The following is a 24822-nucleotide window of genomic DNA, read 5'->3' on the forward strand; positions in this document are numbered from 1 at the left end:
CTAGAAAAAAAATGCATCTTAATGGATTCTGTTCTCACATTCCATTGTTAGGTTCCAAGTGCTGTAGACTTACATACATAGGTTGATTGGAAGATCACTGCAATATGGAAAAAAATAATTTAACGAAAATGAATGGCCATCTTGGGTTGAATATCAATGGGGAACTGTCCACAATGGAGAAAATCAACACAATGCCTTCCTGATGGTTTGGACCTCAAGTCCCATCAACCGCAGCCAGCACGGACAATGGCAAGTGATTCAAGGACTTGTAATACTAACATTAAAAAGGCATGTCTGTGTCAACCATTCTATCACTTAGTAGCCATCAGAAATTGGACATCTATCTACCAGGCTACAGTCTCCTAAGTGAAAGGAGTATTTGTAGCTCAGGGTTGAAACGAGGGGTCCTTAGTGTTCTCTGAGCTTGGTTTTGGTTTTTTTTCTTGCAGACATTTCCTTACCCAAATTAGATAATCAAAAGCCGCCCTGAGTCTTCGGAGAAGGGCGGGATATAAATGGAATTAAAATAATAAAAAAAATAGTAAGGAATGGGATTTGCTCTAACACTGATGATGTTACCGAGTTTGGGTAATAAACCGTCTTCACGAAAACAACCAAAATCCGGGAGCACCAAAGACCCCCCAAAATACTTTGAGGGGTACCTGCCCCATCTCAAAGGCAACTATTGATGTTAAGAATCTTGTTACTCAAGTCCAATATCTATAAATCTATCTATATCTTCTAGGTCTTAGAAACAAGGCGGGAGTGATATTTAACACACACATATATACAGATACACACACACACACACACACACACACACACAGAGACACACACACATATATATGTACATGTGCCTACGTATAGACATAACTTGTGGGGAATGTAAGGAATTGCATAGTAACACTGATCCTAAAGATTTATAACGTGCTGCCTTCATCTGTGCCTGTTAATGCGACTGCTTTTATTGCCGAATTTCGTTACAGTATGGAGCGAGTACCTATTAAACCTCTACCCTTTTTCATGTATTGGGAACACAAATGCTCTTGACGCTGTTTTCTGATGCGTCGGAGCAAATCCACATTTATTCAGACACTCGGGCACAAAGTCTCCCTTGGCATAGATTGTCGCGTGAACCCAATTCCCCCTAAGCTCTCACCTTCTCTTTCCCATGAAAGGAAAATGAACACGCGTGTGTCTCTTGCTCGTGTGTCTGTGCGGTTTTAGATTCCCTTTGGAGATCCTCTTCATAGGTTGGAAAATCTTCTTCCTATGAACTTTCCAAGGCGTCCTTGTGCTTGAATGAGCATCGCTTCTCATTGGCCGCCCACCGCGTCCCCCGATTGGTTCCTGGTCAGGGAAGGGCTTTTAGGAGTGGTGGTGGGGGTGGGGGGGGAGATAAGAGAAGCTATAAAAGCTCCAGGTTGATCACCTGCAGCGAGTAGGAGGCAGAATCGAAGAAGAAAGGACGGGCTCTCTTTTCCGTTGAGCCGATTCGGCGAGGTCTCTCTCTCTCTCTTTTTCTCCAGCAGCCAAATCCGCGTCTTTGCTCAAGCCGAAGAAGTGGGCAGAGAGAAAGAGGGAGAGAAAGAGAGAGAGATAGAGAGAGCCGAGCGAGCACGCCGCACGAACTTGGCGGAAACTTAAGAGAATGCGCCAAAAGCCCACGCTTCTCCTGCTGCTGGCGGTTGCTGCTTCTGCATCCTATGAACTCGAGCAGAATGACTCCTCGGTCAGCCCCAGGAAGATCAGGCTCGCAGCCCAAAACTCAGGTAACTTCTCCAGATCCTCCTTGGCCTTGAGCGGGGAAGGGGAGAAGTAAAGGGGGAAACCACCCCACCACCACCACCCACCACCACCACCACCCCGAGTGGGCAAGCGGCTGTGGCCACGCTGAAGCGCTGGGGGGAAGTTCACCTACGCAAGTGCCCTCTCTGAAATCCAAGAAGCCGAGCGCAAGAAGGAGCTTGCGCAAAGGAAAACTTTCCAGGGGATGAACTGGGTCTCTCTGGCTCGCTCGCTCGCTTGACTTGACTTGGCTTGGCTGCTCGGGTCACGAGAAGGGTGCAGGCAAGCGATCCCTTGTGGTCTGGGGTTCTCGGGGGGGTGGTGGTCGGGGGAGGGGCGCGCGGGGAGGGGGGGCAGCAAAACCGAGGCTTATCGCGCCATCCTACTGAGAATGCCATCCTTCCGCGAGTGACAGCCTGACTCGAAATCCCGGGTCGTTTGGAGTAAGATTTCGCCGCACCTTATTCTCTCTTAAGCCCTGCCCTTTGCAGAAGTTAAGCGAAGCAGGTTACCACCCCTCCTTATTTGCAAATTAATTTTTTTTAAAAAAACACAACCCAATATTCTATTAGTTGGCTTCTCCAAAGACAGAAAATACCAGGTCGGGAAAAAGTGCCCTTTTTTTTTTTAAAAAAAAAAGGGGGGGGGAAGGAAGGAAGGAACCGGTATCCATGCGTAAGTAGGAGCATGGATGCCGGTTCCAGGAGGCGTCTTTAACTTTTAACTTTTCTTTTTTGGAGCCATTTCAGCAATTTATTTATTTATTATTTATTTATTTATTTTGCATTGCACAGCCCGACACGCATAGCTTGAGTTTTCCATATGTGCATATATCCTACTGCCTTCAAAGAGCTTTTTTTAAAATAATAATAATAATAATAATGAAAGACATACTGGGAGGTTCTCCGGCTTCCAGTATGGCAAGGTATCACTTGCATCTTAATTTTCAATCAAGGCACCTACACTCCCCTAATCTGACACTTGCCAGGGGGATGGTTTTTATTTCAGATCTGCAGGGCTCTGCAGCATTGATGCTGGAGTATTTGCTCAATTTCCTTTTGTACTTGGTTACTATAGAAACCTAAGGGTCTCAGTTCTTCCAGGGTGTCTAAAACAATGGGAGCACTAATGCTTATTAAACCTGCAGATTGCAAAGTTCTAAGTTGAATCCATGGAAACATAAGAGAAAGCAGATTCACAGGGTACCTACTGATTTGATTTTTTTTTACCCACTTGGCACATCTAATAGCATTGGAAGAGAATGCCTCAGTTTTAAAGACTCCACTTACAAGGTACTAAAATGCAAACAAAGGTTATTTTTTTAAAAAAAAAATAATACTGCTATTGTCCCCCAAAATTCCTTGGTCTCCTGCCTTAGTAAAGCATTTCTTTTAAAAATAATAATACACTTCAATATGTTCCTGATGCCTACAACATGATCTGGTAGAATATAAGGCATATGGTTTAAAAGTGGCATGTAGCTAAGTACAAATTCAGCTTGGAGGGGGGGGCATAAAAGGAGATATTAGCATCGATTTAGGCAATCTGCTGGAAGAAAATATTTTTTTACACACAGATAGTCCTCAGCTTATGACGATTGGGACCAGAATTTCCACTGCAAAGCAAGGTGCTTAAGTGAGTCACGCCTGATTTTTTTGACCTTTTTTTTGCCAAGGTTGTTAAGCAAATCACTGCAGTTACGGGTATCACAAAGCCCTTAAGAGAGTCTAGTTTCCCTCTTTGACTCCGCTTATCAGAAGCTGGCTAGGAAGGTCACAAATGGTGATCACATGACTCCAGGATGCTGCAACCATCATAAATACATATTGGTTTGAATTTTGAATTTGAATTTTGATCATGTGACCTTGGGGATGCTGCAATGGTCATAAGTCATTTGTTCAATGCCTTTTTAACTTCAGATTGTAAGTTTACTTAATGTTCATTTGCCATAATGTGGATTTTTTTTATGAAATATCTTACAAAATACTGTATATCCTAGCTCTGGCTCAAGGTCTGATGTTCCTGATCTTTTCCCCTTCCTCAATTTTACAACATCCCTTCAACTTGGACTGAAAGATCTTGGTTGCCTGAAGTCCATTCACTGAGCTTCATGACCAAGAAAAAGCTTAAATCAGGGTCTCCATGGGCCTCGTGCAGGGCTCTTCAAACTTGGCCCTTTTATGACTTGTGGACTGCAACTCCCAGAATTCCTCAACCAGCGAGCCTGGCTGAGGAATTCTGGGAGTTGAAATCCACAAGTCATAAAAGGGCCAAGTTTGAAGACCCCTGGCCTAGTGCAACATTGCATTCATTGTCTTTATACAAAATCTTCCATCTGTACTTCACTTTTATGGACTTCCTAAGGTCATCTTTGGTGATGGTTTTCTAATGTATTTCTTCTATTTGAGTCCAAAAGATAAAGACGCACATGCTCATAGATGGCCTTCATAGAATGTCTTTTGGAATAGTGGAGCAGAACTATAAAAAAATGTTGATTCCACAGTCCATACAGGATAGTAGCTTCAATTCATAAGAATCTTTGCATACCGGGGGCGGGGGGTGGAGGAGGGAGGAGAGACCCGAGGTCTTATGTTGGATTGTTATCAATCAAACAACAAAAGTAAACTTACTTTGCCTCTGCTATGTTCCCATTCCATGTACACAATCCAGTGTGGGCATTTTCAAAAGTGCCCCTTTATAAAATTGGTCAACCTTATTAAAGAGGTGGTATGTTTATTATCTTATGGTTAGCCAACATAGACAGTAAGGCCATTTTGGTTGGTGACTATGGAACCCCATAAGGAAATATCTTTCCAGCTTGCCTCAGTCAACTGTAGCTTGGGGACTTCGGATTTATTGGATGAGAATTCCCATATTTTCTCATCCATCTTGGCCCGTTTCTTCCTTTGGAGTAATTGCGTTAAGCAGATAATTTCAATGATTCATATATCTGATGCTGCTTTTGTAACTGCTGGGATTCTGAATTAGAATTGGAAATTACTTGTGTTATGGTCAAATTGCCCTGAATCAAATTGTACTGAATTTATAAAGAGCCTTGAGAGAAATATTTCCTTCGGAGAAGTAATATAAAAATATCTCAACTAAATATCAACTCTCTAAAGTGGGTAGGTGTATTAAGATGCTGTACAGCAGGTTGGTAATGATAGAATTGCATCAGTTTGGTAGACTCCAAAATAGCTGTTTGATTTGGAGAATAACATGCAGTTCTGATGCTCACCTGGGCATGGTTTCGGCCCAGAATTTCTATCTTCTGATGCCTCAGAGTTGGGTCCTGATGGGTGGAGAAGAAAGGCATTTCCTTCATCAAACCTTTGGAAATGAATTTGCCCCACCCCCACAGGCTGCAGATATATGAGAAACTAGTATTGTAATAGGAAGAGAGGAACATTGTTCAGGGATGGCCATGCAGCAGTGGTGTCAGAAATTGCCTGTCCCTGGTAGTCTTAGAGCATGGTTGATTGTCAAAACTGCTCCCAATTTCTACGGTGGTAGAAAGGAGACAATTTTTTTCGTGAAAGAAAATCTTCCAGGGTAGCAACTGGACTCACTGAGACCCTGAAAGTTGAATATTGTGACCAAAAAATGCAATGAATCCCTTACTAAGGGTGCTGTGTCGAGGAGAGCTACCTGGAAGGAAAACATGACTCAGCAAATGTGGCAGATAACCAGCCCCCATCTGAGCTCAAAGCTGCTGTGGTTGTGATAGAAGCTCGGGCTAAGTTGTTTTCTGTTTCTTGCCCACCCTTGTCTTTGCAGCGGATGTGGTTCGATGCCTGAATAGTGCCCTCCAGGTGGGATGTGGGGCTTTTGCCTGTCTGGAAAACTCTACGTGCGACACAGGTGGCATGTATGACATCTGCAAATCTTTCCTCTACAGCGCTGCTAAATTTGACACTCAGGTACGGTGCAGATTTGAATATCCTTTTTATGTGCAGCAAGGCTTTCTGATAGGTCAGGAAAGAGCTTTGGCTTGTGAATGTATGAAATTCAGTTGCATATAAAATAGGACAGCTCTTTTGTACACAAAAGACCTTAAGCCTCATCCCTAGCATCTCTTCTCGGAACTGAGAAAGATTTAGATGTGTGTTTGTGGGGGGGGGGAATCTGAGGAGCAGCAGCAAATGAGTAAAATCCTACATAATGTGTATGTGGTCTTCAACTTACAACCAGCATTGGGACCAAGCCAAAATGTCCACTGCTAAGTGAAACAGTTGCCCAGTCAGTCCCAGCCAATTTTACCATCTTTTCAGCCGTGTGATTGTTAAGAAAATCACTGTGGTTAAGTGAAACATTCGGTTGTTAAGTGAAACCATCTTTCCTCATTGATTTTGCTTCTCGGAAGCTATCTAGGAAGGTCACAGAGGGTGATCACATGACCCTGGGACCTTCCAATCATTGTAAATCCATGAATTTTGATCATGTGACTGCTGGGATTCCGTGACGGTCATAAGTGCAAGAACTGTTTAAAAGTCGCTTTTTTCATAACTTTGGTCATTAAACAAAGGAATGGGTATGTTGAGGACTACCTGTAAAAGTTTTTTGAGTTTGGCTGCCAGTCTACACATCTGTGACTGAGAAGTTGCTAGGGCCATTGCTATATCTAGAATTCAAATGTTGGGAACCCGTGTGATATGGTTGACATAGAGGTAACTAGATTTTAGTGACCCTTTCTTACATTTAAGACTAAAGTCTTTCATTGATTGCATTTTATATTTTTTTAAAGAAAAAGGATTAGGAGCCCTACTTGATCGAGCAATAACTTAGTAATAGTAATAAGCATTAATAACCTTATCTTTTTTTTCCTGCTTGAAGGAAGGGAGGTCAGAAAGAATCAATGGCATAGCCAATGAAATTCTTGAGTCATTATATGATGAAACAATCCTGCAACATTCATTTTAAAGCAATAACCCATAGGAAAGTCTAGTCCTATCTACAGATTTTTGTATGAACCAGCATCCCTTCAGTTATTGAAACCAGCTGCACTAAAGCATTGTTGTTTTTTTTGAAGGCCCTATTTCAGATCATCTCATCATGAGCCAGGTCCTTTGGTGTGGGTTGTGAACCCATCAGTTGGTTGGGAGAAGGAACCTTCTCCCATGGATCTTACTGCATGAGTTGATTGATGTTGCAATGGTTCATTTAATGGGCCTGAATCATAAAACATGTAAGGCTTTATAGGTATTATTATCAGTAGGTGGCAACCTCTGGGCAACCATGGGGGGGCGGAGTCTGTGAAGCTGAAGAGGGTCAGACCCAGTTGGTACTTACATGCAACACTACAAAAACTATAGATTCAAATGAAGGTATTTTTAAAAAAAAACAAAAACCACCTTAATAGAAGACGATGCCATTTTCATATGGCTGCCAAGAAAACAACCTAGACGCGCTACTAAAATCACCAGTGCAATTTGGACTTTTTTTTTCCAGATGAGCAGTAATTCTTAAAGTTGGGTGTCACACCTAGCCACCTCAATGCTTTCAAAGGCTGGTATCATACGGTCGAAAGTAGAAATGGTTGTAATAAAATTATACAACACCTGCTGAAACCCACAGCGCGTTGAATTTGCAGTCTGTCATTTCCAGCAGTACTTTTTTCTTCCAATGCAAACTTCATTAGGTAAAAGACATGTGAGCAATAAAGATCATGAGTGAGAATGTCTACTCCAGGGGTGTCAAACTGCCGGCCCATGAGCCAGATGCATCACACAGAAGCCGCGCCCACTCAAGCTCTGGCAAGGGGGGGGAAGTCGCAATACATTGTGACACATCACATGACATGGTGAGTTTGACACCCCTGGTCTACTCCATTAACTATTTTACCCCACCTTATCAAGTACTTAGAAGGCAAGAGCTGGGCAGCATAAGCAAACACAACAGCCAACAACTAAAAAGCCAGCTATCAACACACCCCAATCAGCATCTAAAAAGCCACATACAACAGGCACCACATTAATATCACACAGAGAACAGAACACACACTGCTAGAGAGAAGGTCCTTGAAGATGGGCTCCAGCACAAGTCCAAAAGCTCAAAAGAGACTAAACCTTTGGTCCCAATGACCAACCCAGATTGGATCCTGCATTACTCCCCCCCACTTTTTTTTTTTGCTATTTATGAAATAGCTTTGCACCACTTCATTTTTACCTGCTAGAAGTAATGTTAAATTGCAGAAGCATGCATGATCTTCCAAGATCTATGTGCTTCCCGATCTTACCACTTAACTTTTTTACCTACCAACAACTTTTTTTTAAAAAAAACAAGTCTAAAATGTTTAAGAGCTAAATGAATTTGTCCAGAATCACCAAGATCTAATAGTTACAACTATTTTTCATTCCATATCATGGTCTTGCCACTGAAATAAGAAAAGTGTTCGAAATATCATTAGCAAGCACAGATTAACTTTGGTAGGGGTGCAATGGCAGTATTGCAGAGAGACATGAGGGGTTTTTTTTCAGACCAATTCACACTTCTGAGTGGCATCAAAGTAGCTGAATTTAGACAACATTTATACATAGTGGCAAAAAGTATCTTCAGAGATTCTTTTCAAAGATAATCAAAGGTGGCCTCGGAATTCAAAATATTAAATCTTTTTATGATCATCAACATTTTTGAAAAGGTTGGAAGAATTAGCACTTTGGTTAAAGGTGGAGTGTAAATATACTATTAATAAAAATTAGGGCAATTGGAAAATTAAGTTTCCTAAACTAAATCAAGAAATGCAGAGGATTGAAATAAGGGGTCCTTGGCGCTCTCTTGAGCTTTTGTTTTCTTTGCAGGTATTTCATTATGCAAACTAGATAACATTATCAGAGTTCTGATGATGTTATCTAGTTTGGGTAATGAAACATCTGCATGAAAACAACCAAACACACAGAACACCAAGGACCCCACAACTGGAAGTTGGTCAGAATCCATTTCTTCCAAACCTTCTCAACATCTGAAAAGGATGAGCCCTTAAATTAATTTCATACCCATCATCTATTCAACTCTTTCTTTTTCATCTTGACTTTTATTCTGAAAATGAAGTTTGACAGCGGGGGTGGGGGGTGGGTGGGAAATGAAAGGGCTTTCATATTTACCAGACCTATATGTTCACAAGACTCCAAAAATGGGAAACCAACTCAAAAAATAAGTTTGAGAGATGTGGCTCATTCATGGTTTCAAATACATCCCTTTCTCCTTTTTACTGCAGTTCTAGCCATTAGAATAAAAGCATTTGGAGCCAGGACTAAATTGGAAATGGGGCGAAATTCATTCTCTAACAGGGATAAGTGGGTAATTTCAGAAATGTGGAACACTCTTATCAGAGAACATAAAAGGAATAAGTTGAAAAGAATGTATAAAATCAAATATAAAAGCCCCCCAGGGTTGAGATAGAATGACTGACCAGAAGTCACCCGGTTGGCTTCAGGCCCAAAGCAGGATGAAAACTCGGCCTTCCCATTTCTAGCCCAGTGCCTTTACACACTACAGCAAAGTCGCTGTCCTAAAAATCCCTTTCCTTTTCACTTGATGCTTACTCAAATGATATAGAAAATGATATAGTCACTCATGCGCTCGTGACCTCCTGTTTAGACTACTGCAATGCTCTCTACATGTGGCTGCCCTTGAGGACCACTCGGAGGCTTCAGCTGGTGCAGAATGCAGCCGCATGAGTTGTGATGGGGGTTTCCCAATACTCCCATGTAACACCTCTACTCCGCGAGCTGCATTGGCTTCCGGTTGCCCTCCGGGTGAGATTCAAGGTGCTGGTAATGACCTATAAAGCCCTAAATGGCTTGGGTCTGGACTATCTAAGGGAACACCTGCTGCCGGCATCATCTTCCCATCGTCCTGTGCGCTCCCATAGGGAGGGCATTCTCAGGGTGCCGCCGGTAAAAGATTGCCGGTGGGTAATGCCCAGGGGGAGGGCCTTCTCAGTGGGTGCGCCTGCCCTCTGGAACCAGCTGCCCATGGAGCTGAGGACTGCCCCCGACCTCCGTTCATTCCGCCGGGACCTGAAGACCTGGCTCTTCGAGCTCTCTGGCCCAGGCTGAGAATTTTAATTTTAATTTTAATTTTAATTGGGGTTTTTACTCTTTCAGGGACTGTTATAATCTTTTTAATTGTTTTTAATTTTTGTATTTCTTGTTTTAATTCCCTGTAAACCGCCCTGAGTCCTTCGGGAAAGGGCGGTATACAAATCCAATTAAATAAATAAATAAATAAAACCATTGAAATCAATTTTCCCCCAAATCAGGGAAAACTCAAAAGTATTTTGTAGATGGTATTCAACACCAGTGAAGCTTAGGACCCTAATGTACACCCTATGCTTTGGAGAAAAAGTAAAGAATTAGGTGCATATTATCTATAGGGTGTTATTTTATCCATAATTGTCCAGGTTTTTTGGGGCTGTTTCTTTTAAAAGTTAAAACGGGTTTTATATGACGTTATTGCATCCCATGTTGGCTTTATTTTGTTTTGTTGATAATCTAAACAAACTGTTGAAATATTAAAACTTGATACCTTATTATTCGTCACAGACATCCAGTAGTATCAAAATCTTGAAAAACAGGAAAGGAAACGAATATTACTATTTCCACATGATCCTAGATATTCTAGAGCGCAGGTGTCCAACTCACCCTGTCATGTGATGTGTTGCGACATATCACGACTTTTTTTTGCATTGCCGGAGCTGGGGTGAGCATGGTCTCCGCATGATGCAATCGGCCCGCGGGCCGGCAGTTTGACACCCCTCTTCTAGAGATTTGCTTTAATGGAAATTTTGACCTAAGAAAAAGGGTCAAATAATAGAGAAACTTGGTTTAAATTCGTGAAAATGATAAAGCAATCACAAGAACTTTGCTAAACCATGTCTGAGCCATTCAAAACAGACACTTCCATATCTACGGAGATTCTCAGTCACCCAGGTCATGGTTGTCCCATAGGTGCTTTTTCAAAAGGCAACTGGATTTTCTTGTTTTCCTTGAAGACCTTTTGCTTCTCGTACAAGAAGCTTCTTCAGTTCTGAACTGAAGAAACTTCTTGGCTGAGAAGCGAAAGGTCTTCAAACAAAACAAGAAAGTCCAGTTGCCTTTTGAAAAAGCGCCTTTGGGACAGACATTTCCATGGTTAAAACAGCTCCTTCTGGTGTTAAAGCAGCCCGGGATGTTTTGCAGACCTCTAGTTAATATATCTGAGGGCTGTGTGATCAAAATTCAGAGCAGAAGATGTTGTTTTAAGGTCTATATTAAGTTGTCTAACAATATTTCTCTTTCCATAATAAGTCCTTGTGGGGGGGGGAATGAAGCAGAGTTATTAATGTGGGACCATTTTCACACCCAAGAATAATTCGCTTTTTAGCTGCCTTTCCCTTTTAGTTCGTTTTGATAGCTGCAGCAAATGGGGCTGATGGAAGGGTTCAGGAATGCAAATAATGGTGATGTGGGGTGAAACAGATCCTATCTCCTTATGGCTTGGTCAGATGTGAAAATCTCTTTGGTTATAGGTCAGGCAACCCCAGGTCTCCAAGCAAGATTGTTAGGTTAGTGCAGGGGTCTTCAAACTTGGCCCTTTTATGACTTGTGGACTTCAACTCCCAGGAATTCTGGGAGTTGTTGTCCACAAGTCATAAAAGGGCCAGGTTTGAAGACCCATGGGTTAGTGGTATTCAGAATGACTCTGAATCATCCCTTATCCGTGGAAGGAAGTTACAGAGAACATGGTCATAAACCATTTCTGATCAGAACTATACAATGATAGAGTAGTCTATCTATGGAGATTGTGGGCTCATCTGTTTCTGTTGCTCCCCTCTGGGAGGGGGTTTCAAAGTATTTCCAGCAGGACTACCAGATTCTGTAACAATTTTGTTCTTTATGCCATCCGTCTGATAAACTCGCAAGATTCGTTTTTCTCATCATGTATACATCCAAACTCAACTGTGTTGTTTTTCTGTGTCATAGAATATAGGTGGGTATATGGGGGGGAAAATTCTTTCGTTTTGTCCTACTTATGTAGCGTGTATTGGAGGTGGTGACCCTTTGAGAGCTGTATGCATGAAATTTCATTTTAATGTGTGCCGATTAGTGTACATTTAAAGTGACAATAGTTATTCTATTCTATTCTATTCTATTCTATTCTATTCTATTCTATTCTATTCTATTCTATTCTATTCTATTCTATTCTATTCTATTCTATTCTATTCTATTCTATTCTATTCTATTCCATTCCATTCCATTCTCCTAGCTAAACGTTTGTACGACTATCATCTGGGAAAGCCCACAATGGCCTTCAGTTCAAAGCATGATGCTCTACAAAGAGCAGGTTGGGACAAGGGATCTCTTTTCTGTCAATGCATTATTTCCCCACAAGCTGTGTAGAGCAGGGGTCCCCGACCCCCAGTCCATGGACTGGCATCATTACGTGGCATGCCAGAAACCAAGCCGCACAAACAAGCGAAGCCCCATCTGTGGGATGCAGGCAGCATGCAAAACCATGCCCTCCCCAGTCGATGGAAAAACCTCTCTCCAAAGAACTGGTCCCTGGTGCCCAAAAGGTTGGGGCCACTGGTGTAGAGCCTCGGAAGAAGGTGCCTCGTGGGGTGGAAAAGGGAGTGTTCTTTTTCAAGAGGAAACAAATGTGCTTTTCCCATTTTTGGAGTTGGCAAGAGACTGAATTTGTCCCTAGTTGGAAAGCTATATACGTTCCAGCTGTGCCTGATGTGGGTCCCCTTCATGCAGGTGACTAGGAGTTAGAACAACCTGGACCTTCCCTTCTCCAGGAGATAACCTGGGCCACTGAAATTGAAATGTATTGATTTATTCAGTCAACGACCAGCAATATAAAGTAATAAAAAGAGAGTAACAGATAGCAATTACAATCAGGATCAACAGGGAGAAGTGGGTGCAATTATATATTTCCAACTGTGAAATAAATCAAAGATCTAAACACTCCTATTACAATAATACTATATTTATCTTATACTAATTAACCAAATATAATAAAACTCTATATTAAAACATATGGCCTGTAAAAGTTATTGGAAAATAACTAAGGAAAATGTTGACTAGAGATAAAGAACTCTAGTTCTCTAAACTGTTGCAGCAGTACAAAATGTTCCTATTGATCTGAATCCTGGAGAAGATGGTTCACATACACTCCCTATTAACCTAATAGAAGGAGAATGTACATTGATCTGATGTCCCTTGTAGAACTTGCAGCACTATAAAAGACCTGGGAGATGTTTTCAACTTCCTTATTGCCACATGTACATGTTTGCTCTGCTATTGGAAATCTGGGCCACTGATCGTTGGCTGTGGGATTAACAGCCTTTTGTGGAGAAGCAGGCTCGACATTGCAATGAAGAAAGACTTCCAAACTATCACTCTTTATTGCATTCCTTTTGACTAATCTAGACACTCCTTAGATTCTTCCTGCAGCTCAAGTTTGGAAGAAGCTCTTGAATGCCATTAGGAAGCATGGAGAATTTCAGCAATGTCCATTCCATTCTGCTGAAACATCTCAAAAGGGGCTTTCATTTTTCTACTTCATTCTCAGAGTCTTCAGAATTTGTGTGGGGGGGGTGGTGGGTGGTTCAGCTTGTTTTAGGGTTGTGAGTTGACAAAAAGAGGGGTGTTTGTGGTGCACATCCCTCTTCTCCCTCTCTCTGCAGGGTCCCTGACTAGTCCTGATTTTGGAACTGATCTGAGGTTCCTTCCCTTGTGACTTGTGGTGTGGGAGGCTGCAAACAATTGATGTTAATGGAAACATATTACATTAACACACCAGCCTTCAGACTAATGGTCATTCCTCAGCATAGGACTTTCTGATACTAAAATAGACATGAGATATTTGGTACAACTTGAGTTGAAACCACTGTTTCTTCATTCCCTGTTTGAGTAATAGCTGTAGCAAACGTATTTGCTACTGTTACTTTCATGTATTTTGTTAAGCAGAGCTTATCTGATTTTGGTTAACCATCATGATTAATAAACTCTGGCTTCTAGCTGAAGTGAATCCAGCCTCTCCAAATATGCCTATTTTGGAAATGAGGAACAATGAAGGTAGAAAATTAAATACTGGTTGGTCTTTCCTAAATCTTTTAAAGGGAGCTCAAAGTTTCAGTTGTGTTCCCATTATCAAATCTTGCTGAACTTCAGCAAACTATCTAGAGCTTCTTTGTTGGATGAAGTCTCCTTGTCTGCCTACCTCTGAGATAGAGGACTAGACTTGCAAATGAAGTTTGCAAGTGAAGCTACTGGGAAATGCAAAGTTGGTCCCTTGCATTTGACAGCTCCTAAACTAGCTTCCCCAAACCTGGTGTCTTCCAGATCCACTGAATTCTCACACTTCAGTGTCCTGCCAGCTTGGAAGTGTGATTGCTGTAAGTCCAAATCATCTGGGAAGATTTAATATTCCGAGCTTTCAGACTCATACTGGAGCTCATCTTCAGGCAACTTGTGTGTGTGTGTGGGTGTGTGGGTGTATGCACAAGTTCCAGAAGATGGGCTCCAGCATGAATCCCAAAGCTTGAAAGACTAAATCTGTTCTCCTGGTGACCAACTCAGATTGGATCCTGCAACATTATCCTGGGACGTGTATATTTGCCTTCATTCATCTGGGAAGAATGTATATATATATATTCTTCCCAGATGAATGAAGGCAAATATACACGTCCCAGGATAATGTATACATATACATATACATATACATATACATATATAATGTATACATATACATATACATATATATATACATATATATATAAGGGATGCGGTGGCTCAGTGGGTTAGGACGCTGAACTTGTCGATCGGAAGGTCGGCAGTTTGGCGGGTCGAATCCCGAGTGCCGCGTAGCAGAGTGAGCGCCTGTTACTCGTCCCAGCTTCTGCCCACCTAGCAGTTCGAAAGCACGTAAAAATGCAAGTAGAAAAATAGGGACCACTACGGTGGGAAGGTAACAGCGTTCCGTGCGCCTTTGGTGTCTAGTCATGCTGGCCACATGACCACGGAGACGTCCTCGGACAAGCGCTGGCTCTTCGGCTATGAAACGGAGATGAGCACCGGCCCCTAGAGTCGGAAACGACTAGCACGCATGTGCGGGGGAACCTTTACCTTTACCTTTATATATATATATATATATATATATATATATATATATATATATATATATATATATATATATATATATATATATATATATATATATATATATATATGTGTGTGTGTGTGTGTGTGTGTGTGTGTGTGTGTGTATATGTATATGTATATGTATATATATATATATATGTATGTATATGTATGTATGTGTATGTATATGATGTGTGTGTGTGTGTGTGTGTAGGCCTCATATTGTTGTAAGCCTTGTGTGCTTTTATAATTTAATCAGTTTTATGCACTGTTACTCTAAATAAAGTATGTAGAATATAAGCCTTGAAAGAGACTTTGGGAATCATGATTAAGATTCCTGCCTGCTGGCATTCCCAACTGATCATCACTTTTCAGCCAAAGGGGAAGCTCCTGATTCTGTCTTCTCCATTGTTGAACAACTCTTAGAGGCAGTAAATATTCCTAAGGTCCAACTATTTTTCCAGCTGTCCTTAGGAAGAATTCAGGGACAACTCTGAGGAATAATAGTGGGAGTTTGAAACTCAGGTCAAAAATTGATGCGAGGGATCTTTGATGTTCTCTGAACTTGATTGTTTTCCTGCAGACGTTTCATTACCCAAACTAGGTGACATCACCAGTGCTCAGTTGCTGTCCCATGGGTTTTAACTTAGTTTCTTACATGTTTCTGTCCTCCTTGTGGCAGGGGAAGGCCTTTGTAAAGGAAAGTCTGAAATGCATTGCCAACGGCATCACATCCAAGGTGTTCCTAGCCATTCGCCGGTGTTCCACATTCCAGCGTATGATTTCAGAAGTGCAGGAAGAATGTTATAGCAAGCTGGACATCTGTGGCATTGCAAAAATGAACCCAGAAGCCATCACAGAAGTGGTCCAACTCCCAAACCAATTCTCAAACAGGTAGGTCTGATATTCCTTTAAATGACCCAGGTTGGACTTTGACCGAGGGAGGTTCAAGTCCTTGGCCAACAAGATTCTATTTTTGGCTTGTTTGTATCCTAACACATTTAAAAAATACTATATATGACACATGTATAGACCTACCCCCTACAGTAAGTAACATATAAATACTATTCACTGTCCATCTTGAATACATAACAGAAGGAAGAAGCTTTAGAGATCCCAAGGTTAATACTGTATGGGACAAAGCTGTGACTGAATCTGGATGTTCTGCTTCGGACACCACGGAGCCCCCTCCTCCCAGGAGGAGGAGGTGAAATTTAGGCCTGGGTTTAATCTCAGCCAAATTGAAAAAGGCTGCAGTGTGAACCCCAGAGAAAACACCTCCAGGCAATGTGTAGCAGCTCCATTGGCTGGGAAATCTTGGTTTGTCAGTCCTGACTTACTAGAGGGGTAGGAGACTAAGACAGCTTTGGGCTGGCTGAGTAGTAGGGAAGGGAAGGTTAACAGGGTGGCAGGAGTTGTGCCATCAAAACGTTGCCCTTTTTTATGTGTACAGCATACAAAAAAAGAAGCAAGACCTCAGTCACAGGTTTGCAGACGTGACTTTTATGACCCCGTATGAGTGGCCTATTAAAATATTGGGACTGCTGTGAACCACAAAACAGAACACGAGCATTAGACGTATTCTAGTTTTCCCGAAAACATTATTGAAAGAATGGGCCACACAGTCACAGCATGTTCTTAAAACGTGGTGGGGTTTTGTTTTGGTTTGGGTTTTTTGAGTGACTGAAATAAAAGGCTACTACTGCAGCTAGAAATAAACCCAACAGGATTTCCTAGTAAGTAAGTTGACACTTCCCACACCCCTTCCAAAGGTACTAAGAATGGCTAAGTTGGTGATAGACTCGAACAGGAAGTCATTAAAAAGTCAGCACATCTTCCTGTGGTTTAGCCCAAAGAAACATTTGTGATACAGGAAGCAAGGTTTAAGCTTCATATATTGACATTTATCCTAAAATACTGCCATTCTCAAGACAGATTTTTTTTTAAAAAAAAAAACAACAACAACCTAAAAGATAATCTTCACACTTGGTCTGGATGGTAACTTTTTCTGAATTTAAATCCTACAGCCAGGATGAGGTTCCCATAAAGAAGTGTACACTAGAAAATATAGGAAATGGTCTTCTGTATGAGGTCAGACTATTCAGGAAATTTGAATTGGGTAAATCTCCAGCGAAGCAAAAGGATTTTCCATTCATCCCTGAGGGAAGGAAAAAATCAGATTCTGGATTCTCCACGTCCTTCCACGTCTCCGCTGGGAAAATTATTGGAGCTGACAGCATGTTCTGAACCAGCCCTCTTCTAGCAAACCCCTATTCAAAAAGAAGAGACTGGAAAGCGTCCAAGGCTAAAAGGCTTCTGCCAAGATTTAATTACGCAGTTAACAAAAACACTAGAGCTTGTCGTCTCAAGCGGAAAAGTTGCTTTCAGCAACCAGCCCCTCCCCAAACACTCCTTTTATAGAGAGCTCAGGGCGTGGTCTCCCTGTGCCTCCTCCCGAGGAGACCCGCAGCCTTTTTCTGCTTAGTCCTGCTCGACTGCCTCCTGCGTCGGGCGTCCTTGAACAGGGCCAGCTGTGGGTCATCATCCTCCGCACTATCGGGCTCACGCAGCTGAGAGGAGGTCCCCGGCTGGGAGCTCTGCCAAGCCTGCAAGCCATCATCAGCCGGTTCGTCACCCACACACACCTCCTCCCCCTCATCTGAGTCATCCGATACCTCTGAGCCGGGTGCCGAACCCACAGGCTGACCCTGAGTCACAACACAGCATTTAGAGAGGGTGAAACTAAAAGTGAATGATTCAGAACTATTGATGGAGTAGAACGGAATCCTGCTTATGGACAAGGATATTTAGCTTTATTGCCATTTATTGTATGATGAATGGTTGAGGGAGCTAGGTATGTTTAACCTATCATAGAGAAGGATGGGGGGGAGGGACATGATAACTGTCTTCCAGTACTGGTAAAGGTAAAGGTTCCCCCGCACATGCGTGCTAGTCATTTCCGACTCTAGGGGCCGGTGCTCATCTCCGTTTCAAAGCCGAAGAGCCAGCGCTTGTCCGAGGACGTCTCCGTGGTCATGTGGCCGGCATGACAAGACGGCAAAGGCGCACGGAACGCTGTTACCTTCCCACCGTAGTGGTCCCTATTTTTCTACTTGCATTTTTTTACGTGCTTTCGAACTACTAGGTTGGCAGAAGCTGGGACGAGTAACAGGCACTCACTCTGTTACGTGGCACTCAGGATTCGACCCACCAAACTGCCGACCTTCTGATCGACAAGCTCAGCGTCCTAACCCACTGAGCCACCGCGTCCCTTTTCCATCACTTGAGAGGCTGTCAAAGAGCAGAGGGGATTGACTTATTCTCCAAAACACCAGTGGACCAGACAAGAAGTAATGGGTGGAAGCTTATTAAAGAGAGAGCCAACCTAGAAGTAAGAAGAAGAATGTTCCTGGCTGAGGAATTCTGGGAGTTGAAGTCCAAAAGTCATAAAAGGGCCAAATTTGAAGACCCCTGCCATAGACACATACTGATTATCTGCTGTTATGTCAGACTTGACTCTTTGCAGATCCAGTCCTCGAATTACAACCATTCATTTAGCCACCATTCAAAGTTACAACAGCACTGCAAAAGTGAGCAGTTTTCACACTTACAAACTGTTGCAGCATCTCCATGGACACATCAAAATTCGGATGTTTGGCAATTGTTTCATATTTATGACAGTTGCAATGTCCGGGGGGGGGTCATGTGATCCCCTTTTGTGACCTTCTGACAAGCAGAGTCAATGGGGAAACCAGATTCCCTTAACAACCATGTTACTAACTTAATAGCTGCAATGACTCACTTAATGACTGTGGCAAGAAAGGTCGTAAACTGAGGAAAAACTCACTTAACAAATGTCTCAGCAGCAGAAATGCTGGGCTCAATTGTGGACTTAAGTCAAGGACTATCTGTGAAGATCTGTCCAGACTTGGTCTTTCAGCAGTGCCCCCATAGCCCCTGTAATGGAGTCCCACTTCCCATGTTGCCCTCCTCATCTCTTTTCTTCCACATTTCCCAGGATGAGAGAGAAGAAGAAAATGATATAAATTATGATCAGCGTTTTATAACTTTTATATTTGTTTAGCCCTCTTGAGAGCTCAGAGAATTTGCCTACGGTTGTGATCTAAATTTAGATCTCCTTTTCTCCAAGATTTCAATTCCATTTTATCCCCATGGCAGTCAGTGTGCTTTCCGGGCCAAGAATGGATTTGAAGTGTAGGTCCACCGTAACGATTACAACACACTGGGTCTCCTGCATTTCCTCTATACTTCAGAGGAATTGAAAGAGGAAGATTTTGTGGCGGAGGCCAAGCAATTTCCTAAGCTTTAGCTCCGTCTCTTAAACACTATGCCATTTCAAGTTAATTGACTCCAGATGAGTAAAATCGGGAAGTCTTTTGTTGCTTTCACCTCCAGCAGCCAGCCCTTAGGTGAAAATGACAGAGGGAGCATTCTTGACTTGACCAATTTAATATAAAGGCCTCTGGTGCGTCTTTTGCTAGTCCCTAAGTGAAACAGCCAAGTGGATGAGCATCTAACGGGATTTAAACCCTCTTCCCTTTTCTCATCCGCCTTCCAAAATTGACATGTGCGGCACTAAAACAGGTTCTCGGCCCATGCTTGCGCAAATTTCCTCTCTGTAAATGAAAATATGACTTGCATGTCTGGAGCGGTTATTATGGGGCTGGAAAAAAAATATTTCAGATTTTTAAGACACCAGCGTCTGGATCATCGGAGGAGCTGACTTCCCAAACCCTCTGAGGCAAACCTATGAGAACAATGCATGAGATTAGCCTTCTTTGTGTTGCTCTGCCATTCTGATGTGACTGCGGGCAGTTGCTGGGTGGGAAAAGGGCAGGGGTCTTCAAACTTGGCCCTTTTATGACTTGCGGACTTCAACCCCCAGAATTCAGGCACGCGTGCCTGGCTGAGGAATTCTGGGAGTTGGAGTCCGCAAGTCATAAAAGGGCCAAGTTTGAAGACCCCTGGAAAAGGGTCTCAGCTTGATTAAAGCTCTTTGTCAGAGAAGGGGCAGCCCAGTTGCTTTCAGGGCGAGATGGCTGAAAGACTGATGGTACTGTTTAGCTTAGGAGGCGCGGAGAACTGGCTGATGGAGCTGACTAATACGTTGCCAGCGAGGAGTGCAGTTTGATGTGATTTATTTGTGCTTTTTAATGGACAAATGTGGAGGTACCCAAGAGAAGACCCAGAGGAGCTTTCTTTCCAAAGGCAACTGGTCTTTCTTGCTTTGCTTGAAGATATTTTGCTTCTCATTCAAGGAGCTTCTGAAGTTCTGATTGAATGGTGGCGAATGGCAGGATTTATGTTCCTTGCAATCATCCTGCAGAAATCCTTCCGTTCTCCACCATACAAGTCAGAACTTAAGAAGCTTCTTGGATTGGAAGTGAAAAGTCCAGTTGCCTTTTGAAAGACGTCACCTTTGGGACAACCATCACCTGAATGGCTGAGAATCTCCACAGACATTTCCCAACAGAAAAGAATATCTGTAGCTCAGGATTGAAGTGCAGAGTCCTTAGTGTTCTCCGAGATTGGCTGTTTGCTTGCAGTTGGTTCATTACCCAACTTGATACATCATCAGTGCAACAACCAAGCTCAGAGAGCACCAAGGACTGCACAAATCCGGAGGTCTCATATTACAATTACATATTACAATGCATTTTCACTTCAGGCATTTTCACATTGTTCTCCGATGTTTATCTACGCTTTTAGTGTATTTCATTTGTGGTTTTAGGGTCATAGAATAGAAAGGTTAGAAGACTATTTAGTCCAGGGGCATCAAACTGCTGGCCCAAAGGGCCAGATGCGTCACGCAGAAGCCGCGCCCACCCCATTGCCGGCAATGGCAAAACAGTCCCGATATGTCACGCAACGTCACCTGACGTCATGAGTTTGACATGTCTGATCTAGTCCAACCTTCTGCCCAGGCACATATCCATTACAATGGCATTTCCAAAGTTGGCTATGCAGTCCCTGTTGAAATACCTCCAAAAACAGTTGTTATCATTAAAAAATCTTTCCTGACCTCAAATCATTTCCTTGTAATTTGACCTCCCCAAAAGGGAATTGAATTGAATTGATTGAAATGGTAATACTGCTTCACTGCAGTATCCAAATATGGATTTGATTTGCAAACGCCGATTTGAAGTGCAGTGTACAGGTAGAGTCCTTGACTTACAACAGTTCATTTATTGACTGTTTGAAGTTACAACGGCATGGACAAGTGACTTATGATCATTTTTCACATTTGTGACCATCGCAGCATCCCCGTGATCACAGGATCAAAATTCAGTCACTTGGCAACTGACTCATATTTATGACGGTTGCAGTGTCCCCGGGGTCATGGGATCCCTTTTGCGACCTTCTGACAAGCAAAGTCAATGGGGAAGGCAGATTCACTTAACAACGGTGTTACTAACAACTGCAGTGATTCGCTTAAAAAAATGTAGCAGGAAAAGTCCTAAAATGGGGCAAAACTCACTTAACCAATTTCTCCCTTATCAACATACATTTTGGGATCAATTGTGGCCGTACGTCAAAGTCTACCTGTACACATTTCTAGAATAAACTAGAATAAACAAAGCTTTGGCTTTGGCTGGTACTCTGCTCTCATAGGACTGATGATGGCTGATGGTTGGAGAACATTCATCACAAAGCACCACCAGGATAGCAGTAGAGATTCAGCTCCAAAGGTTTATACCTTCATAAGCTGACAAAGGACAGAAGAAAAAAATGGAAGAGAAGTAGCAGCAGTGTTCATCCCAGGAAAGCAGAATATGGTATTATTTTAGACCCTAGCATTCACTTAGGCTTCTGACGCAAGAGTTGGAGACTAAGAGTTATTTTTAAAAGCCATGCAGAAAACACAAGCTTTGTATAAAGATTGAAATGAGAGAAGAATTTTGTGTTGCACTTTTATGGGCAGATGGATAGGTGGAGGAAAATACTCTTGAGTGAGCAGAAACATCTTAGCATGATTGAGAAGTAAGCACAGCATAGCACCAGGATGTTGAACTACCAAAGAAAAAAGATACGGTGATGTTCAGAAGCTGGCTTGGCTGACAGATGGATTTTATTTTCAGATAGGGTGTCTCCACCAGACCTACCACCAGTAAACTAGCACGAACAATACGGGGTAGCCTGGCTGGGAAACACTGCTCTGTCCTCACCATTCTTCCATCTACTACCTTCTCTCCATCATCTACTCCTTGAAGGAGTCAGCCTTACCATAGCGTAACGTGGCAACAGCTTTTAATGGCAGGTGCTCATGAACAGCAGCCCATGGGGTTCAGGAGAGCTGTGTAACCCTATGGTAATCAAAAATTTAAAGTTTTTAAGGAAACCTTTTGTCATTTAATAAAAGGTGCTACCAAACTGATCATTTTTGAAGAGGCTGCTAGAAGCCTCCTCTGTTTTCTTCTGCTACCTATTGACAGAGCTGACCCTATCATGGGCCATGGTTAAGGTATATTGTCACCAGTGCTTTTTTTGTAAAAGAAAAAGGTGCCGGAACTCACACATGTCATACAACCCGCCTTGCCTACCGTACAAGGTTTCATCCAAAAAAGGTGCCGGAACTCCGTTCTGAGCCTTCTATGAGAAAAAAAAAGCCCTGATTGTCACCAAAGATTGCATTTGGGCTGTGCAAAAATAGGTTGAGTGTTCTTAAGCCACAAAACCACCTTCATCTCCATCTCTAAATATTAAGCTACTGACCTGTTATAACGAGTGCTGGTCCTGAATATTGCCCCAATATTGGACTTTCTTGGGGGTTTTTTTTTCCTTTGAAATGTTTCGCTTCTCAGTCAAGAAGCTTCTCCAGTTCTTTTTCTTCAAAGAAAGAAAAAACTCCAGTTGCCTTTTTGAAAAAGCACCTCTGGGACAACCATGACCTGGATGATTGAGAATCTCCATAGATTTTCTGCATACTGGCTTCTGAATGGTCCTGAATTCTATGAACTCTGTTGAGCCTGGGACAATCGTATGGAGTACTAACTAATGTTGTCTTTATGCAGGTATTACAGCAAACTTGTGAGAAGTTTGCTGGAGTGTGGGGAAGAAACAGTCGGGACCATTAAAGACAGTTTGATGGCCAAAATTGGACCAAACATGGCCAGCCTGTTCCATCTCCTGCAGACAGATCGTTGCGCCCAAATTCATCCGAGAGCAGACTTCAATCGGAGACGCATCGCCGAGCCTCAAAAGTTAAAAATCTATTTGAGGAATCTCCGGGGGGAGGGACCTTCACCAGCCCACGTGAAGAGTGATTCTTCAGAAAGTGTGTAATGTGTGCCACTGAATGAGTAGAGAATCCCAGTTGTACCAAACTAAGAAATTGCTCTTTTTTTCCTTTTGCATTCACAATACAACAGAAATGTACTGTAACTGACTTCTAAGGACATTGAGCCAATCTATACATTCAAACAAACAAACAAAAAGGACAAGGCATAGTGTTCCTGGGACTGTACCACTTAAAGATTGAGGTGGGGAAAACTGCCTATTTAAAGCCTAATACTGCAAATGTACTCATGCTTAAATAGTTCTTTCAACAGTCTAAAATATTTCATGAGGACCTCCTTTAATTGGGAAAGAATAGTTGACAGTCTACTTCTTTTCCTCTGCCATTAATCATAGCATATTCTGAAGTGGTACAGTCAGAAATAATTGGTTCTCCATGTTTTCTGTGGAAGTATAGATTGGTCCCTGGTCATCTGCTATAGAATTTTTACTTCTCATCCCCCGGTCCCACCCCACCTTTCAGACAAACTGTATGAAAATAGAATTCTGGTTAGGACTATATAAAAGCTCCATTTCATCATGGAATGGTGGATCCATTGATCTGCCCCCAACAGATCAAACGAATATAAGCTTTTTGAAAGTGATCATAAGAGCACTTCAGCAGACACCAAACTTTTCTTGTACTGTAGCTCAAGTGACTTGACAGTCAGTCAGTGTAGATATAGTTCTGCTTATCCTAAGTGGAAGACAAGAATGGGGAGTCTAAAACAAAGCGAGAAGAAAGAAAAATGTGTATTCTGTAGGCCTCGTTGATATGAATGGTACTGGTTCATAGGCAAATATCATGGTCCTATCTAGACTCTGAATCTCAATGCTCCAAGGTTTAATTTTCTCACTTCTGAGAGTTCCTGAGATGACTATTTTTAATCAACGTTGACCTCTTTGAATTCTGACAGTAAAAGAGGGTCCTATAACAAATGAGCAGTTCATCTTGGATTGCTTGGAATGTTGTCTCAGCCTTTCTGATTAAGTGAAGAAACAATATTTTCGCTGGCCTGAGGACTGAGCCAATGAAGAGCTAAGTCTTGAACTTTTCTAACAACTAGATTTGCTGCCCCTTCAGGTCTTCCTCAAAAAAAAAGGCATTTTGCCAAAGATTAGATATTTATCTTTTTTTTCCCTTACACTACTCTGCAAAGTCCAGAGGTTGTAAGCAGGTGGGGTAAGATGAAGTGATGTCCAAGTTGTTCTTCTGGGACTTTGAAACACCAACAACTTGTATGAAATGTGCTGCTGCCTTTGCATTGCAAGAGTTTCACTTCCTGTGGACAGTTCCTCCCCACTTTCCATTTTAACATATGGCAAGAGCTTAGCCATAGAAAATTATGTTCAAGATTTATCGTCCACATCCTGCTGTCCCCTGATGTGTTGAGCTATGGCTCTCATCACTTTCCAGCAGCATGCTTGTTATAGAGTGATTGTAGACATAATCCAACACATCATAAGTACACTGGGTGGGAGACGACTGTCCAGTCCTAGTCCTAACTAAGGGTGGTGAAATTGTCTTGCACTGCACTTCTTGAGGCTGTAGGTAGAGAACTTTATGATGGAATGTGGCATGCCCAAAACAAAGTGTTTGCATGAGAAATTG

At 42.3% G+C, this 24822-nt stretch overlaps 1 protein-coding gene across 1 annotated transcript; it reads left to right on the forward strand.

The window, feature by feature from the left end:
- Positions 1–1522: 1522 nt before the first annotated feature.
- On the forward strand, positions 1523–23219 carry STC1 (stanniocalcin 1; the record flags this gene model as incomplete). Its single annotated transcript, XM_081334174.1, has 4 exons — positions 1523–1772; positions 5566–5708; positions 15598–15809; positions 22949–23219. Exons 1-4 carry the CDS (start codon positions 1652–1654, stop codon positions 23217–23219), a joined length of 747 nt encoding a protein of 248 aa, XP_081190300.1. The 5' UTR covers positions 1523–1651.
- Positions 23220–24822: the final 1603 nt, after the last annotated feature.

The sequence above is a fragment of the Vipera berus genome, assembly GCF_964194415.1.
Source record: "Vipera berus genome assembly, chromosome: 8".
Classification (NCBI taxonomy): Eukaryota; Metazoa; Chordata; class Lepidosauria; order Squamata; family Viperidae; genus Vipera; species Vipera berus.